Below are 18950 nucleotides of genomic sequence, written 5' to 3'. Positions count from 1 at the left end.
CTCTTTTCATGCTGCTGATAAGGACATACCCGAGACTGGGAAGAAAAAGAGGTTTAATTAGACTTTCAGTTCCACATGGTTGGGGAGGCCTCAGAATCATGGCGGGAGGTGAAAGGCACTTCTTACATGGCAGTAGCAAGAGAAAATGAGGAAGAAGCGAAAGTGGAAACCCCTGATAAACCCATCAGCTCTTGTGAGACTTATTCACTATCATGAGAATAGCACAGGAAAGACTGGCCCCCATGATTCAATTACCTCCCCTGTTGTGAGAGTCCCTCTCACAACACATGGGAATTCTGGGAGATACAATTCGAGTTGACATTTGGGTGGGGACACAGGCAAACCATATCAATTGGTAATAGGAGAATTGCATTTAAAGTGCGTATTCTAAACAAATCTACATGTTCCTTGTCTTTTTATCTTTTTTTCTAGATTTTCTATTATATTTTAGTAGGCCCTTGATGTTTTTGAGGACTTGGCAAGCCCCCAGATTCACAGTCTCTAAACTTGAGAATCCAGGAAACAGTTCACTCAGGTTTGGAGATTTCTCCTGAAACTGTATTACTATCTAGAGGCAAGCGTTTCCTGTGCACATCCTCATACCGCAAGTTAACTCCCTTTCCAGCTTCTACCCGGGACTCATCTCTCACTTCATGGCTATTTTCACAAAGAACTCCCCCATCACTAAAAAATGGTTTTGTTTCTTTAAGAGAGTTACTATGTAAACTCAAATTAGGAAACAAACAAGTCACATTGGGACTACCGGCTATGTGTTGGCTCACTTCATCCACAACTAAATGATTTTCTCCCAAACATCAGCTTCCTGGAGCCAGAATTCAACTTTGTGCCCAAGAAAAGTGACAAATTACTAAATGTCATGGACTTAAGAGTTCATTTTTGGTCATTAAAAGCTGGTTGCCTGAGGCCCATGGTGCTCTTTGTAAGACGCTTTGAATCCTTTGTGGATTGAGGAAAAGCAGGATAATATTAAATAAGCCACAAATAAACAGCAAATCTGAACACCATCTGGTGAAAGATTTGTTCTATTATGCTATTCATGTACCTATTCTGCCACCTATTTGATTCCACTGCATGTCTTTCAGTGGTATTGATGAATTCACAGACATTGTAATTCTTATCAATTTAATGGCGAGTAATAGAACATGCTATATCTTCCCACGTGGTTCTCTTTATCTGTCTTCCAGAGTTGAGAAAATGGCAGATTTACATAGATGTTTAAGAATTATTAGATTAGCCTTTGAAATAACATTAAATGAATTTAACATTTTGCTTAAATTCTTATTTCATTGGCAAAAATCTGCCCTGGCAACACCTGCCCTTACTACTAAAGCATCTCCTAGGTTGCCAGCTTACTTGCTCTTGCTTCTGAAGTTTGGGATTAATGGACTATAGGTACCTGCTTTCTGCAATCCTGCTCAAGGCTCCTCTGCATTCACCCATTGTTATGAAAATCAGACAAGAGCAGAATAGGAAAAGTGGGTCAGCATATATTTGGTTTTCCAATGGGACCACTACCATTTTTTTAAAAATTAGATATTTTGCTTAATTTACTTTTGCTTTCTTTTGAGCCAAGAGCTCATGGACTACTGCTGTATTTTCATTAGTGATACGGTCTTATGTATCATTTAACAAGTACACCAAAATGCCTAATGTATATGTTAGGGTGAGTAATAAAGACTGGTTTCTCAGGGCGCCAGTCCATATTTTTTATAGTGCTTTCTGTCTTCCATTTTCAGGACTTAGCAAGTCTATGCTGTGTAATGTTCCCAAAGGGATGTGGCTGTAAAATGTGTGAGGTCTGATAAATGTTCTTATCTGAGGTTTGCCCATCTTCTGTGGGAAAATTCTATCAGATGAAACAAGACTGTCTAGACCCTTTTCTTTTTCATCCTGCTGAGAGATTTATCAGAACTGTACCCCTTCCCTCCTGCAGAAACATTTTTTTTACATCTCAAGGTGCTTTGAAAATTGCAGTCAGCCCACTGGTATCTCTAGCTCTACAACATCATTGATCTCACTCCTAAAAACAGGAAATACTGCCAGGAAATGGATGCAAACAATTCTTACATATTTAATAAAATAAGTAACATTGTTACCTTTTCCAGCTATTTCTCTGTTGCCCTTATAGGAGCATCTGTGGTAGAGCATTTTAAAGTTACATACAGATGTCATCCATAAGACTATTTTCAGAGTCTCCAGCCTCCTGAAATTTGTCAACACCATTCATCTTGATCTTTACCAAAATCTGAGTTTTGTTTCTTCTCTTAAAAGTTTGAGAAAAGTGCATTTAGGTGTTTTTAAAGCATAAGAAGGTGAAAATTACATTTTTGATGTTTTCAAGGGCCATTTTTCTTATTTATGTCATCACTGCATACAAAGTGGTTGAAAATAAAAAAGTCGAAATTTTCCAAGCATTCAGCATAAAAAATCTTACAGATTAACTACAGAACTATTTTCCAGTATCAAAATTAATTAAACGCCACCACCAAGTTTTCTCACCAGCCCTGCTTCCGTTTCCCATGTGCACATTTCTCCTTTCTAACCAAGCTCCACTTCTCTTTATAAGTCCTTCCATCACAAAATCAAAGGAACATGTGATTTCCCTCCAGAACGACACTGCCTTTAATTCATCTGCAAATGCTGACAGGTACTCTTACGAAAATGGAACCAAAAAGAGGTGAAGGAAGAGACAGAGAAGCATATTTCAAATCATTTCGACCCATTTCTTCATTTTGCTAAGATTAGGAAGGACATTTTGTGGAGCTAAGTCAGAAGGCCATTTCACAAGCACTTCATAAGGGCATTTCACAAGAGGGTCTTTGAGAGACGAGACAGGGGTTTGAGTAAATTACTTAGAAAATCCAAGTTTAAAAGCCTCTTCTGAGTGAAGAATAAATGTTTTAGTTTGACTTATCAAAACTGGATGTTTTAACTGACCAAATTGCTAGATAATTCTTCATTTTTTAGAAATTACTGAAAACGTGCTTTCTTTCTCTCTACCTGTTATCAAGTATAAAGTAAATGCTTGTAGAATTGTATTAGTTACTAAAGAGATACACAATAGTAGTTCTTGTCTTTGCTAAGAAACTTAAAGTTTCATCACAGAGACAAGATGAATGTCAAAGAAACAACTAGAGATACGAACAAAGTAAGGGCCAAACCCACAGATCGAGGGCTCCATAATTGCACACTCCAGGAAACCCCGGCCTTCTTCAGTCCTTACTGCTCTTTCCTTCCCCCTTCTGTCTCTTCCTTGTCCTTCTTTTTCTCAATTCCTTTTCTCCCTTCTGCCTGTTTTATGTGTTTGGCCTGTCAGTGATGCTCACAGGCACTGCTGAGTACTCTGCTTTATGAAAATGCCCATGTTTCTATATTTGCTTACTTGCTTGATTCATTCATTCACTTATTCCCTCCCTCATTCGTTAAACCAACACTATCTTATAAAGCTCTGTACTAGAGAGCATGGAGGAAACTATCCAGACCAGACGCAGATTTGGCCTTGGTTTCACCTCTCTGCAGTCCTAGCTTTTGTCATTTGCTTTTATGGAAGCTGTCAAACACCATGGCTTCTTACTGAACTTCTTAGCGACTCCCCCGTTCCAGGGATCTGTGTTGCCTTCTCAACATTCTCACGGCCTCAGTGGCAGGGACCTTAGGCCCTGGGACTCCTCAGATATTTCTGTCTGCTTTTTCTTCCTTCTTTTAACTTCTCCCCCTCCCTCCATGCGTTACCACTTAGTGCCCCCAGGGCTCAGCCAGGGGTTCCTAGCTCATCTTTTCCTTCTCTACTTATTCCCTTAGTGCAGCCATAAGGATTCAATTACCTCCTATACTCAGATGAGCCCCAGATCCCCATCTCCAGCCCTGACCCCTCTTCCTCTTTTCAGTCCCTTATTTCTCAATGTCTACAAAACATATAGGCTAGACATTTCATTGCCATCTAAAATAAACATGTCAAAACCAGATTTTATTCTCTCTCCGCCCAAAGGCGCCTCTGCGGGCTACCTCACCGTAAGCGGCCCAAGTGCCGCTGCCCCAGCTGCCAAGGTCTGCCTTCACCAGCTTCCTCTTTCTATCTGTTGTCCCCTTTTCCCTGCATCCTTCCCTCAATTCTTCTACTAAGCCCTACTAACTCTTTCTCTCTATTATTTTCCCAGACCCAAGCCTTCAAGGCTATTTCCATAGCCAAAGAACTCTTCTGGATATTAACTATCTCAAAGTCAAAAAACATAAATTCATACACTCAAAAAAGTAATAAACAGGAAAACCTTCTTAGGGTATCCTGCACATCCTAAGACCGATCAGGAATAGCTCCTGTCACGTGTTTTCTAGTGATTTATAGAGCATTAAAAAAATGCTTCAAGCTGGAGTTATATGCGTATTGTTTAAGCTTTTCTATTTACTTAATAGTTGTTTTTATATTATGTTCCCAGGGAGGTACCGGCCTAGCAGACACATTAGAAATAAATGCGGAAAAATGCAGACAAGATTAATTTAACAATGGAATTGCAAGCATATCCATCAGAAGACCTATCTGCAGTCCAGTACATCATGCTGTCAGGAAATTTTGCCTCTGGCTTAACTTCAAGTTTTCCACTTCTTAATCTTCATCCCCTTTTACACATTTTTTTTTATATTAAAGTATTCTTCTACCTCCTTGAGATGAATGTAAGAATACCTATCAGTTACTGAACATGGGACCAGCTTCCTGAGACTTGCAGCTTCATTGACCACCAGAATCAATTTGGCCGAGCTCTGGAAAATGTAATGGTCCACTGTACTCCCTTCCTGTTCTATGGGGGACTTGTCCAAAGTTGTGGGCCTAGTATAAAAGGATCTTCTTTTCTGGCAAGGATGACAGCACGGTATTCCTCTTAGAACGACTGGACTCTCACCTCCTTTGAAGGTTATTAGTGTGTAGATTATCTAAGACTGATGGTCACCCATTCCCCCTTTCCCTCCAGCACCCTGGGTTAGGTCATTTAGATGCTCAGTTAAGTCATCTCTAGAGGCGTGGTAGAGAAGACGGGGAAGTAAAGTTAATATGAATTAACTATCTAGATTTTGCCAATTTGCTATTACTAAGAATCTGTTAATAGAATGAAATTTTTAGCAAAATCTATTTGGGTTAATACCCAAATGCCCAAAATTTAAACCCAAAGAGTAATTCCACACACACACACAAAAGTGTAAGTCAAGACAGGCATTCAAAGGTGCATCCATAGAAATAGCTGGAACTGGTAGGAGTCATGGCAGCCCATCTGAAGCTGGGAATGAAATGTTACTGACAAACTGCACAGAAGATAAAAGATACAGGAAAAGACCAATGGAATGAGAAAGGAAGGTCATGTGATATTACATGGCACTGAAGAGACAGAGACAGTGAATACTTTTTAAGTATCTGTTTTATGAAATCAAACCACATCAGAGCCACACTGTGATTTCTGCAAAAAGGTGGATCCCTGTACAAGAGTGACTGGAGTTCAGCCCACCCTCTACTCTCTAAGCTGTCCCCCGAGGCATGGCTCTGCATGTGCCTAGAGTGAGTACCTTTTTCAAATTTGCACAAGGGTGCCATATGGAATGGCAGTGAAACTGCATCTTGGGATGCAGACTTCAGTTGGAAATCTAAGAAAGAATAATCCAGTGTTTTGAAATGATCTGAAGGACACCCGATCAGTTTCTATATGAAGAAAGCCACACACACAAGGTTCATAGATGTAACAGACAGTTCCTCAAGGTGAAAATAAGATCAAGAGCTATCCTGGACTCCTCCAATGACAATTAAGTGACTCCTTTTGATACTGTTTCCCAGAGATGTTTTCTTCTTGGGGCTGGTTCTTGGTAGTAGATTGTCCCGTGGATACGACATCAGGGTGGGGCATATGGCATGAATACCTCAGAACAGATCTAGTGATGAAACACTAATAGACATTTTTTAGACCAGGCGCGATGGCTCACGTCTGTATTCCCAGCACTTTGGGAGGCCAAGGTGGGTGGCTCACCTGAGGTCAGGAGTTCGAGACCACCCTGGCCAACCAGGTGAAACCCCATCTCTACTAAAAATACAAAAATTAGCAGGGTGTGGTGGCGGGTGCCTGTAATCCCAGCTATTCAGGAGCCTGAGGCAGGAGAATTGCTTGAACCTGGGAGGCAGAGGTTGCAATGAGCTGAGATTGCGCCACTGCACTCCAGCCTGGGCAACGAAAACAAGACTCCGTCTCAAAAAACAACAATAACAACAACAAACAACCAAGACATTTTTTAAAAAGCATCTTGTGGGGGGATGAATAAAGATAATTATTTCAAATTCTCAACATTGTGTTCAATCCTAGGCTCCATAAGTGCCAGGAAATAGTGACCTGATGTAGAGAAGAGTACAACAAAAGGGAAGAGGAAGGGTAACCAACACTTTTTAGAGCACTGATGACACATCAGGAACACCACACACATCAGCTGTGATGAGGACCCTGTGAGACAGGTCCCATGAACCCCACCTGACAGATGAGGGAACTTATGTTCAGAAGTCATGATCTCTGAGTCAGGTCAAACAGCTAGTAACACAGCCCAGATTCAAACCTAGGTCTAACTACAAAGCCCATATTCTTTCAATTACACCCTGCTGCTTATTAAAAGGCTGAATAATACGCCTTATGAGAAAAAGTTAAAGGAAGTTCTATAACTCATGCTTGACAAAAAAGACTGAAAAGTGATATAATGTTTTTGAAGTACTGTCTAGGAAGGACTAACCTAAAGGATGGTAACCAGCTGTTTTGAAACGGGCTCTGAAGAAGTAAGAATAGGAAATGGGCTTCAACTGCAACAAGACAGCAAGTTTCCTTACCAGAAAGATTGCACTTATTTGACTCAGTGGCTGAGGAAGACTGTGGAATCTTCTTCCTGTGCAGAAGTCAAGATGACTGACCCCGGAGAAGAGCGGGGCAGTGAAGTTTGTTTAAAATGGGGAAGACCACTGAAGGAGTTGACCAGAAAAAAGGAAGGAGAGGCAAACGGCCACAGAATGGTACAAAATGGCAGAAGGAAAAAATAGCACAAAATGGCAGAAGGAATGGTGGAACTGAAGAACTGTTGGATGGAGAACTATACAGAAAACAAGAGACTCATGATTATAAGTAATTAATTAATAATGTCTAGTGTAACTGTGCTTGTGGAGTAAATTCCTACCACATCTCCTTTGAAGGTATTTTCAAACAATATAGATTTTTTATCTGAATGGAAGAATTTAAGAGTGGTCCTGCCTCAGAGCAGGACATAGAAGTGCTAAAGGACTGCTTTGAGAGTTTTTGTCATCCCTAAAACAGCTTCTTTTTTAACTTTATATTTATATAGATGAATAATGTTCTCATTTTGGAAACTAAAATGCCCCATTCGGCATGATCATCCTATGACAATCCACAGTTTAGACTTGTGAAAACTGTGGGCCAGAGACAAAGAGAGACTCATCCGGTAAATAGCTGACGGAGCTATGGCTTGACATTAAATCCAGGAAGAGATTCCAAATCCAGGATTCTTTCCAGAATCATAACCTATGTTTTCAAACACATTCTGAGGGTTGGCTGTCTGTGAACAACACCTCCTCAGGTTGTTCCTTTAACTTCAATGTGAATCACTTATAACTGCTAAATAAAACTGATAATTCAGTATGAACAGGACAATGCGAAGGACCCAAGTATCCAGGACTCCCCTGCCACTCTACAGATTGGAGGAAATGAGTTTCAGAAGGGTTCTAGACAGAGCAGAAAGCAAGGTCTAGAAGCTTTTGTTCTTTATTTTGCTGAGGCCCACTTCGAAGAATGCTCCCAGGGGACATTATTTCTTTCATTTGCATATTCATTCATTCATTTATTTAAATTTAAAATACATGAGGTCACACTTTTTGGCCTATTTTTGCAGCACTGAAAATTTTTAAAGCTGTGCACTTAATGAAGAAATAAATGACAGAATATAAAAATATATCAAGTTCACTTTAACATAAAAAATTTGATTAGCTTACCAAAATAATATGCATAAATTTAAAACTTTCATATTTATTATCTACCTGAAGAATCATTCTGTGAAGTGTGGTAAGGGTTGCAAACTATTGGGTGTTTGGGGATTGTAAAGAGAACATAAACAGAAAGACTAGTGGAAAGATATAGTTAATATAGTATCTAAATCAGGGATCACCAGCCTGAAGTTCTGACACTAGAACTTCCATACAATGTATTATCTATAAGTGTAGATATAGCCAGATCCATCGAGAGTAGACTTTTAGTACAGAGATGCCACTGTCATAGTTTCATTTCTGTTTGGCCATGCTTGTAACGTAATTTTTAGAATGGAATTGTTAATAAACATACAGTTAAATGTGGTGAACCCCACATCCTGGAGATTCAACAGTACTGACCATTTACCATGGTAAGTTCTTATTTCTACACGGATGCCCTGGCTCTGTGTGTGCATAAGGGGCACTTAGAGTATAAAGGGTCTCATCATCTCGGGTATGACAAGAAAGACCAAAAGGGATCCCAAATGTAATGCCATTTGGTATTGATGAAAATTCTAATGACCGAGTGCTCATTAGGAAGATTGGCTTTCGGAATAAGCCATGTTCGTGGAATCGAACATGCTAAGGGAGTAGAAGAAATGGACAACTTAGAGCATATGACCGGGCCTTGCTTCCTGGATCTTAATCTTGCTGTCATCACACAGCTTTCCTTGGAATCCTGCCAAGCAATGTGCCAGCAGAGAAGCTGCTCTGTTGAGCAGAGGATGTGGATGCTAACTACCCTATCACCTGTTTCCGGGGAAGACTGAAAGCATATTAAGGTTTTTAGAAGGATGATCCTCTCAACAACCAGCCCATTATTAAGCTATCTTCTTATCTAAAAACTAACTTTAAAGTCAAGTGGTAGAGATGGTTCATCTGTTATTCCAATCTTTGAATATCTATTTTTCTAACAACAAAGACCAGCTGCTCCCTGCCTCCAACATTTGAATCTAGAGGCATCTTCTAAAATTTGCTTGTTCCTTAAATGCTAATGTAAGTCATCAAAGTATACCAACTGAGTTGGATACACGGAGTGTCGTTTTGAAATAAATAGTTCTATTGTTCGATATCAGCTTTTAAGATTAGAAAAGGTCCTCTGCGTATCTGAAGCCTTATTTCTTAATATTGTTCCTCTCGAAGATCTTGTCCATTGCTGCAGAATCTGTGGGGGCTCTAATGCTGAAAGGACAAAGGTGACTAGGAGAATGGGGTGGAAGGAGCTAAATACCAGCTCTCTCTACCGCTGGCATTCAACAACTACTAATTGCTACTAACCTGTCTATACAGTTCAAAAACTTGAATTTGAGCCTTTGAATTCAGTCAACCCTTGGAACAAAGGGTATTTAGCCTTTTTTTTTTTTTTTTAAATAAGGGAAAAGGAAACATATAAGAAACCAAAAGAAAACCACGGAGATGCACATTTCAGTTAAAGTTGGACAGGACTCCAAGAACTAATAAGATGTTTTAAAAATAAAAAAAGGAGAAAACTGTGAAAAGTGTCCAAGGATCTAGTACCCCAAGTTCCTACCAGAAGATGTCATGAACACTCAGGGACCACAGACACTGAACAGAGAGAAATGCATGCAGGAGCAAAGGAAAAACAGCAAAATCTTATGTAGAATTATGAACTACATGTGTTTATATTCATGGCTAAAGATACAGAACATCTTACTCAACAATCTATAAAATTGGGACAATAGAGCGTATGTTGTAGGCATGAGGAGTGAGTACGATGTAAAGATTTTCAAGTAAGACATAAAAGATTTAATGCAGTACCTTGGTCAACAGTGACTATTGTTCATGACTACAATGTTAGTCTTTGAGAGAATACTCGGATTATAGAACAAAAAAGAAAAAGACCTGGAGAAGGTATCTCCTCTTGGTGATGGGGACCTGTTTCATGAGAATGGCTAGGCAATGACTGAATTAAGAGACTGAGCAGAAGCCCCTTCCCTTGACTAAGGGCAGAGAAAGAAGCATGTTTTCAGCTGTGGCTGAGTAAAAATGAGTGTAAGAACCACCTGGAACACAAAGAGGGGAGGCGGACAGGAGCCTCGTCTTCATTGCTTTGGTCTTTAGCGCCTCTAGTTTTTTTTTCTCTAGTATACGCTCTCACTCCTTCCTTCCTCTCTACCTCTTTTCAATATATCCTCTTTTGTGCTGTTAGCTTTATTTGCCCTTTTTACTGGTCCTAGTGAAAGTGTTCTGTACATTCAACATCCAAGATGATATGCATGCAGCCATCTCCTAAGAGAGGACTACGTGAGCCCAATTGGTCACTGAGGGTGTGAATGTGGAAGCCAGAGTTCTCCACCTGAACAGCTGGGTTTGCATGTGTTTTCCTCCACAGGCTTAAAATATAACATCTTGGTCCTCTAAGCAGGGGATAAAACTGTGTTCAATGGATTTACAGAGATGAGGTTATATCTCCATATTCATGCCCGTGGATGTGCTGTTCCTACATTCACATCTATACAGGCAAAAAAGAGGCAAAGATATCAGGTTTGAAGCTTGATGGTTTTTGGTTAAATTAGGTCAAAACTCCCTATTTTTCTTCATCATCCTTTTTTTTGTTTGTTGGTTAGTTGGTTTCTAAATAGACTCCTTCGGATAATGACATCTATTTCCCACTTCGCCCCTAGCTTTAGATATTTTTCATTCTCAAGTTAGCCTGAGAGAATAATAGGATTTCTAACTTTGTCTTCCCTATGACTGAAAAATTCAAAATATGCCTGTAAAATGATTAAAATTAGGGATGCTAAATATGCCTGTAAAATGATTAAAATTAGGGATGCTAAATATTCCACATTACAGGAATAAATCGGAGATAAAAAAAAAAAAAAGAAGGCAATCTGTAGTTTAAATTTCCTGCCTGCAGGGCACACTACACCTTACATCCTTTTAAATTCCACAGGTAATATAATTTATATTAAATGGGGCAGGTCCCAGCAGAAATTTGTGCTGGCGCCAGACAAAACAATTACTTTGATGTGCACTTTTGAAAGTATTGTGGCTCCCAGGTATGGGACTTACATACAAACAGTAGAGATTTAGATGTACTTTCTGTTATTAAAATTACTACATTGCTAATGTGTGACTATTGAGCATAATAAGCAAATTAAAGGTAATCTATTTACTTTTTAAAAGTTAGATCAACAGTTAGAAAGTAAGAAAAATTAAAGTCAGACAGTCTCATAGTTGGCTAAGCTACAATTTCCTAGAAAAGAAAGCAAAACAAATCTTCTGCCAGCGGATGTGTTCAGAAGTAAGCCTTTTTAAGATGATGGTAGGATATATGTTGTAAAGGTAATTATAGTGGAATTCAGGTGGGGTCAAAGTAGATCAAGATTAGAGTTTTGTAACAAAAAAAAGCCTTTTGCCGTAGTTGACCACATTGCAGAAACTCCTCAATCTATATGGGAGTTGGGTTGCAAAAGTCTGCTTGTGAATTGACTATCAGGAAAGCAGAATAAACTTACTAAAATTACAATGGTTAAAAACATAGGCATCTATGAAGTCCCCATTAGATGCCAAGGAAGATGTTAAAGATGAAACTTCCTTCAAGGAAGAAATAGATGCATAAACAAATAATTTTAACACGGTGCACTAAAATAGCTGTGGATAAACGAAGAAAGTACCAATACTTCCCAGCAACAACTGCAGACATATGTAGCTCATTTTGAAATTGTAAAAAGGTTAATAATAAAGAGAAAGGCAAAGGAAAAAAAAGGAAAGGATGTGAAGGGAAATATCTAGAAGACAAGTGAATGAGACTTTGAAGAGATGAGGAAAAATCTAGAGATGCTGGAATGTATGAATAAGAAATCACACCGAGTAGAACAGACAGACTGGAGAATAGAACTACAATACGTGTGTGAGATATGCCGAGCTAAGGAGAACGACTCATGCCAACAGTTCCCCGTGCCTGTTCCCAAGCGGCAAGGGGAAACCCAGCCTGTATACAGGCTGCCCTTCACATGTAATGGCTGTTTGACAGTCAGGTACGAGTAATGTAAAGTGTGCTTTCCATGCAATACCATAACTCACCATGAAAATAAGCTAATCTTCAACAAAATTATACCAAACTTAGGCAAATTCTTGGTCCACTTGATTGTCTAATTTGACCTTCTTTTCTCCACAGTGTGTGGTTTCCCCTAAATGCTTAATTGGCAGACTCTATGGATATCTCAATTTTATTTAAAGGACACAGATTTGAGTAATTAAGTGTGAAGAGGCAGTCAAGCTACCTTTGTAATGGCTGAAAAGCAACGGTACAGCTGAAATGGACTGCCAAAATGAAACTCAGGTCACACAGTTGTTGAAACCACCCAGAAGCAGTAGAAGGACTGGAAATTATGTTGGAAACCTAATTACATCATTACTATCCAGTGCAGCTGCTTAATCCCATGTCTACCACTTCCCAGAACCACGCGGCCACAACAGGATTGTTACCTAGAAACATCCTTACTGGAAATATTAAGCACTTGTCCAATAATTTCCTGTTAATCACCAATTTCCCTAAATGTTGGCTTGTGTGCCTTGTAAGTGGCCACTCTGTCTTTCAGTTCTCTATTCTCAAATCGCTGTCATTGATGAAGAACTCCCCAAAGAATAGGCCTCCCAGGTCCTTCCAAAGAGGGGCACAGACTCCTCTCTGAATTGCTCTTTCATGCTAGTTAATTGATCATTGAGTGATCCCCTAACTTTGGACAAACACTGAGAGGCCCAGAACTCTCAGCGTATGACTCCATCAGAGCACTTTACCTCCCCACCCCCACTTTTTTTTCTGAGATGGAGTCTCTCGGTCTGTTGCCCAGGCTGTAATAGAGTGGTGTGATCTCGGTTCCCTGCAACCTCCACCTCCCTGGTTCAAGCAATTCTCCTGCCTCAGCCTCCTGAGTAGCTGGGATTACAGGCACGCATCACCACACCTGACTCATTTTTGTATTTTTTTTTTTTTTTTTGGTAGAGACGGGGTTTCACCATATTGGCCAGGCTGGTCTCGAACTCCTGACCTCGTGATCTGCCTGCCTCGGCCTCCCAAAGTGCTGGGATTACAGGCGTGAGCCACCGCACCTGGTAACCCCTTTTTATTGAAGTTAATAGTTCACATGCTTGGCTCCCACTCGTTTTCAGCTACAGGGAATGCCCATACACCTTTGCAGTCAAATGCTAGCCTCGCACAGGTCCTGGCACACTGGAGGTGATCAGTAATTGGAAAAGAAACCCATTTCCGCAGGGTCTTGATCTTTAATGTTTGTAGCTATTATGGCACTATATTTGATGCTGAACCTCCAGAATAACTATTAGACAAAAACATCAGCTGCTAAACTTGTAATATCTTATAAGCATGATTTCTGCCCTCAAAGAACGTACAATCTAAACAAAGAACAATTAAAAAAACCTTAAAATCCTTACTCTACAGAACTTAATGTTCAGCATAATTTGTTATTTTTAACCTCTTTCTTTACGATCTTCTTCTCTAAGACCCTGTTTCTTTTCCCTTCTACCCTTCTAGTGGGTACCACTAGCCCTAATCAGCATCAAACAAAAATATCCCCAAGAGTATTCTATGAGTTGAACTAACTCACCACCCGGATTCTAAATGCTGATGGTAGGGAAGACTAGAGAGTCACCTTCTCGCTGAAGTATGGGAAGTGAAACAACATACTAGCAAGACATTTGTGCTTAGCTTTTTCCTTGTAAAGCTACAGAGAACATGAATAAACACAAAGATGCACCTAAACACTTATTAATGAATGTTGCTGGGCTACTGTGGACCCATTTCTTTAGAAATCAACCTTCAAGAGCTCACATAAAATGGCAACTAATCTGTATGCCCGTAAGATGCTATCATCAGAGGCACTGACCCCCCAAGTGACCCCTGACAGTCCCCTCACCTCTCCCACAAGACTTCCAAAGGAACACCCCTCCAGCCATTGTTATGTGTGACCTGACGGCAACTTCCCGACATGAGTTTAGCTGCAGGCTGATGTCTAAAAGTTCACGCACTATAAAAACTGGTTTATTGGATGCAAAAGAGAATTAGGACTTCAAAGACTCTTACTCTGTCAAATTAAATTAACATATGGAACAGCAACTAAGCTATGACTGGTATTCATGGCATCAGCTCTTTGGTAAGGCTCTGGCTGGTTTTTAATGCAGTTTGTTCACTGTTTTAAGTGAACTATTGCTGATCTATTCTGGTTACTTAGAAGAATATTTAATGACTTGGGAAACACAATATAATGTGAAGTGTAAAGAGCTGAATACAAAATTACACATAAGGTATAATCCATATATTCTGAATGAGACTCTATATTTAGCTTTTAAAGTTGTTTACTTCATAGATAAAAATTTACACTAAAATGTTAATATTTTAGTGTATAAGAAGATATATTTATTTAGAATATATTAATATTCTAAATAAGAATATATTAATATTTTAGTGTATAAGAAGTAAATATAAATATTTCTTCTGAGTAGTAAGATTCAATAATTTTATTTTATTCCTTCAGCTTTTATGAATTATCCAAAATTTCCAAAGACAATGTATTAGTTTAAGATTATATGTATTTTCAAGGAAAGTATTTTTTAAAGAAAAATATTCCTTATGTAAGTAGAAGCATGCAAAGAGTACTGTGCATATACAGGGCAGGCACTGTCATGCACACTGTGTGGCTATCCTCAGAAGAAGTGGAGTTGAGTGACGACACGTCTGTGCCGTGGAGTTAGTGTCCACACACAGGTTTGGACATGAGGTATTTTATTTGTCTTCTGCTTTTTCTTTCTATTCCTCAACCTATAAAACTGTAATAATGAACAATGAAAATATTTAAATATTGGTAATTTTTTTTCCATTTTGTTTTTCTTCTGGAAGACAGCTTGGTTTCAAAATACAATGGAATCCCATTGAAGAAGCTTGATAAACACGTAAACAAAATTAAGCAGACTAAAGCATGAGAAACAGACAATATTCAACAATTTTTTTTACTTACAAAAACAGCAATTTCATTTGGTTTCACTGACTATATCAATATTGTTAATTATACAGAAAAATGCCCACTTTAGTATTCATCCTCATTTCCTGTTATATATGTGTATGTGTTTGTGATAAAGTCAATTTATTATAACCTACTCCCAAAATAATCAGAAAGCCACGCCTCCAAGAAATAAAAATTAGGACATGCATTTCAAAGACTGATATAAATGACTTTCTATTTATCTGCAATTAAAATAAATAAATATATATATATATTTTTTTTTTTTGATGGAGTCTTGCTCTGTTGCCTAGGCTGGAGTGCAGTGGTGCAATCTCGACTCATTGCAACCTCCGCCTCCCGGGTTCAAGCAATTCTCGCGCCTCAGCCTCCCGAGTAGCTGGGATTACAGGCGCTCGCCACCATGCCCAGCTAAATTTTGTATTTTTAGTAGAGATGGGGTTTCACCATGTTGGCTAGGCTGCTTTCAAACTTCTGACCTCAGGATCTGCCCGCCTCGGCCTCCCAAAGTGAAAAAAATTTTCACTCTCTACAGTTTCATTCTAATTTACGTAACCAAAAGCTGACTTGGCTGTAGAGTTATATATATGTAAGATGTTTAAGAGTTTTAAAATAAGTAATTAATATCATCAAACTAGCCAGAAATTTAATCTTCAAAATGTCAAAAAAATCATTGGAATCAATTAATAAACAGCGTCATTCAGAATCATCAAATCAACCAGTTGGGCATATCAGAACCATTCTCTTGCACCTTGTTTTATTCATTTATAAAACAGTAATACTTTAGTTGTAAAGTTATAGCAAAAAAATCAGTTAAAGAACAATTGCTAAGGAACTGGAGGAGGTGGCTTGTGCTGTCTTGATTCTGGATGCTTTCTACTGTGGAAAAACAAGATAGGTCACAATTCTATGTGGAAAGAGTATACCTGATAATTGTGTAGTGCTTGATATTAGAAGTGGTTTAAAAAATGAATTGCTCTGCAGCTTCAATTGTGAGATGAGTCTATAATCTAGAGGTAGATGAGACTGCGGTGCTTTGGTCACTCAATGAGCCAAGGGACACACTGGGTGGAAACAGTATGTCCAGATTCTAGGCCCAGCCTCGAAATCCACGAGTTAATTCTATGACGTTGAACAGATCTCTCAGAAGTCCCTGACCCAGGGCCTCTGGAATATGAAGCTAATGATTTAAAGTTCTCTCTAATTAACTGGTGCTTTACAAATTACTGTACAAATTCAAGATATCATTACTGTTCATGGATCACTACGTGATGCGTTTGATTTTGTTATTTACTACTACGTACTGGCAAATCCCCACCTCCCCCAAATAAAACATTTCCTCTTTATCTCCACTAGGAAATCAAGCGGCTCTAGGCCGTTATCATGAATGTAAATTTGCCAGTGTTGGGTCTTATTTCATTCCAGCAACAAAAATGGATGTTATCTCTTATCTGCTAGTTATCCACAGAAGCCTATTTCTCACCAATCAAAAAGCCGAAAGACCTAACATAACTCTGACTTCAGAAATCCTGTGATGGAATCTCTATTCTTCCTCAGAATGAAGAAGCACTACTCTTGGAACACAAACAGCCTCTGTAGGTCCATGGATACAGTGTTTGACAGGCCTGTCAGAAACATTTTGCTAACATTTAACCTAAAAAAAAATACTCACTGTGATGTCTCGAACCTTTAACTTGGATCCTTCTTACAGTGGCTCCTGTTTACTGGAGACCCTTACTCTGCCCCCACCTCCCCAGCAATGTCTCAGTATGTTCATTCTGCTCTTGTGACTACAGTCTTTTTGGCTGTCCCTAAAAGGTAATTTTTTCCCCACTCAGATCCTTTTACTGTGAACCTATGCATTTCTCCAAAGTTTCCTAATAGTCTGCAATTTATGTTACTCAAACTGATGGCTGAAAAATCAATCAACTGATTTAAAATCCTACATGTCCCTTTATTTTCTAGCATACATTGGCCATATATACATTTAACTTTATGGCATTTGTTTTTAGGAACTGCTTTCGTGAAGTGACACAAGTTTCAGTCTTTTCAATCAGCAAAGCCATTAGTTTCAAATGTGTATTTGGTGGAGAATATATTTATATGTATATAAACACATTCTAGACCAGGACACAATGAAATATAAAGCAGCTGAAGGGAAATGGTATTCCCAGTGACATCTCATATCCTGGTGCTTGTTTCTTTAAACAAACAAACAAACAAACAAAACTAGGCAACATTTAGACCAATATATACAAATAATGTATTCTCTTTCTTCTTTTAGATCCTACTTTAGCTTGCTTTATTTTCTTTCTAATACTACTACTTGGTTTATATAACTATCTCACTCTACAAAATTTAGAAATAAAATTTTGAATTAGTACTGGTAAGTAGCACACTGATATTTTGTATGGGACAAGAGGAGAGTGAGGAAGTTGGAATTATCTTAGGCCACAGCGTGAGTTTCACAATTAAACCCTGTAGTATCAGCAGGTCAAAAATTTGCTTGTATCAGAGATGACTAATGACATCAGAATATGGTTCTTTACTTTCTTCTGAATGTAAAAAGATACCAAAACATACTGTCTGTTCCATTTCCTCATTTCTGGGCAGCTGTTTTCTCAGACTCTGCTATCTACTGCAGAAAATGGATCTGGCCATCCAGCTGTCACTTAGTTTTATTCTCACACTTGATGAAAGCATTTCCCCAGGCTCAGTGTCTGTTCAGTAATTTAAAGGAATATAATTTTTGATTGTTTTCTTTTTCAAGGGCTCTTGGGATAAAAGATTTTTTCAGAAAAGACACAGAATTTTTGAGTCAGAAAAACCTGAACTGAAATCTCATATTCATCATTGATTACCAGTATAATGTCTCATTTTTGTGTAAAATGAAGACATTATAACTGAGCTCACAGAGATTTTCAAAAGATTAGTTTTGAGGAATGTGCCTGGTATAGAATGTGGCATATAACAGGTGTTCGATATTGTTTGTTTATTACTATCTACGGAAGACAAATTAAGATGATCAACGGTCTTCACAAATTCATGTCGATTCTCCTAAGAAACTTAGAATGGCTCTTTACCTATTTATTTGGAAAGAAAAAAAAACTCTTAAAAGTAGGATGATCCATATTAGAGCAAATATTTAAGCTCAACCTGGGGAACAGGCACCAAGTCCTCCTTAAATCTGTGCAGAGCCCAGGACAAAGTTTTCTACATAGTTGTTTCTCAGAGAATAAACTCAGGAAAGTTTTTATAAAGTAAGTTAATCAACAGCATTCATTTTTACTATATTTGAAAAACATTTCTATGGTTCTCACATAAAAGACTTCATTTTCACATACTTCAGAATATTATGTTGGTGGAGATCATGTTTCTTAGGCTTGTGTGTGTGTGTGTTTTATTTTGTTTGAAAAGTTCTGCTTGTGTCCTTCGAATAACAAGGATCTAAAAATAGGACTCAACAGAAAATTGTGGGGGATTTCTGAATTTACGTCATAAGGCATCCATTGTCTTCCATTACCTAGTAAATGTTTAATGTCAGGATCTTTGGGAGAAAAAACAATGTGTGCATATATACATATTCATAAGTTTATTATAAAATTTGTGATTTAAGGAATGTTTAGTAAACAATTGACAATTGATAATAAAACATGTAATACTGTTTTAAAATTCCATACACCTGTAACTTGTTTCACTTGCTATTTCTTGCAAAATTCAGTATCAGTTTTTGTAATTCGATTACCAACAACAGTGTCACAAAATCAGACAACAAACAAATGCTTGGTGACTATTCATTTCAGCAAAGAAACAGCTCATGTCATTAACAAATAAGTGCAGTTTCAACATGAACATTGGTTGATATTTTTCTTTACATC

General features: G+C 38.4%; 1 protein-coding gene across 4 annotated transcripts in view; it reads right to left on the bottom strand.

Moving 5' to 3' along the window:
- HMGA2 (high mobility group AT-hook 2) overlaps nt 1-18950 on the bottom strand; it is a 141296-nt gene that overhangs the window by 45580 nt on the left and 76766 nt on the right. The window contains exon 4 of one of the 4 annotated variants that reach the window (XM_025403044.1): nt 5409-6217. The exons of 2 other annotated variants lie outside the window; for them this stretch is intronic. In XM_025403044.1, coding sequence (XP_025258829.1) covers nt 6023-6217 — 195 coding nt within the window. In that variant the 3' untranslated portion in view covers nt 5409-6022. Of the gene's footprint in view, nt 1-5408; nt 6218-18950 lie in introns of those variants that run through there. One more of the 4 variants, XM_025403046.1, reaches the window with a different exon arrangement.

The sequence above is a fragment of the Theropithecus gelada genome, chromosome 11 (assembly GCF_003255815.1).
Source record: "Theropithecus gelada isolate Dixy chromosome 11, Tgel_1.0, whole genome shotgun sequence".
Lineage (NCBI taxonomy): Eukaryota > Metazoa > Chordata > Mammalia > Primates > Cercopithecidae > Theropithecus > Theropithecus gelada.
The sequence above is the reverse complement of the archived record's forward strand: the minus strand, read 5'-3'. Positions and strand labels throughout refer to the sequence as shown.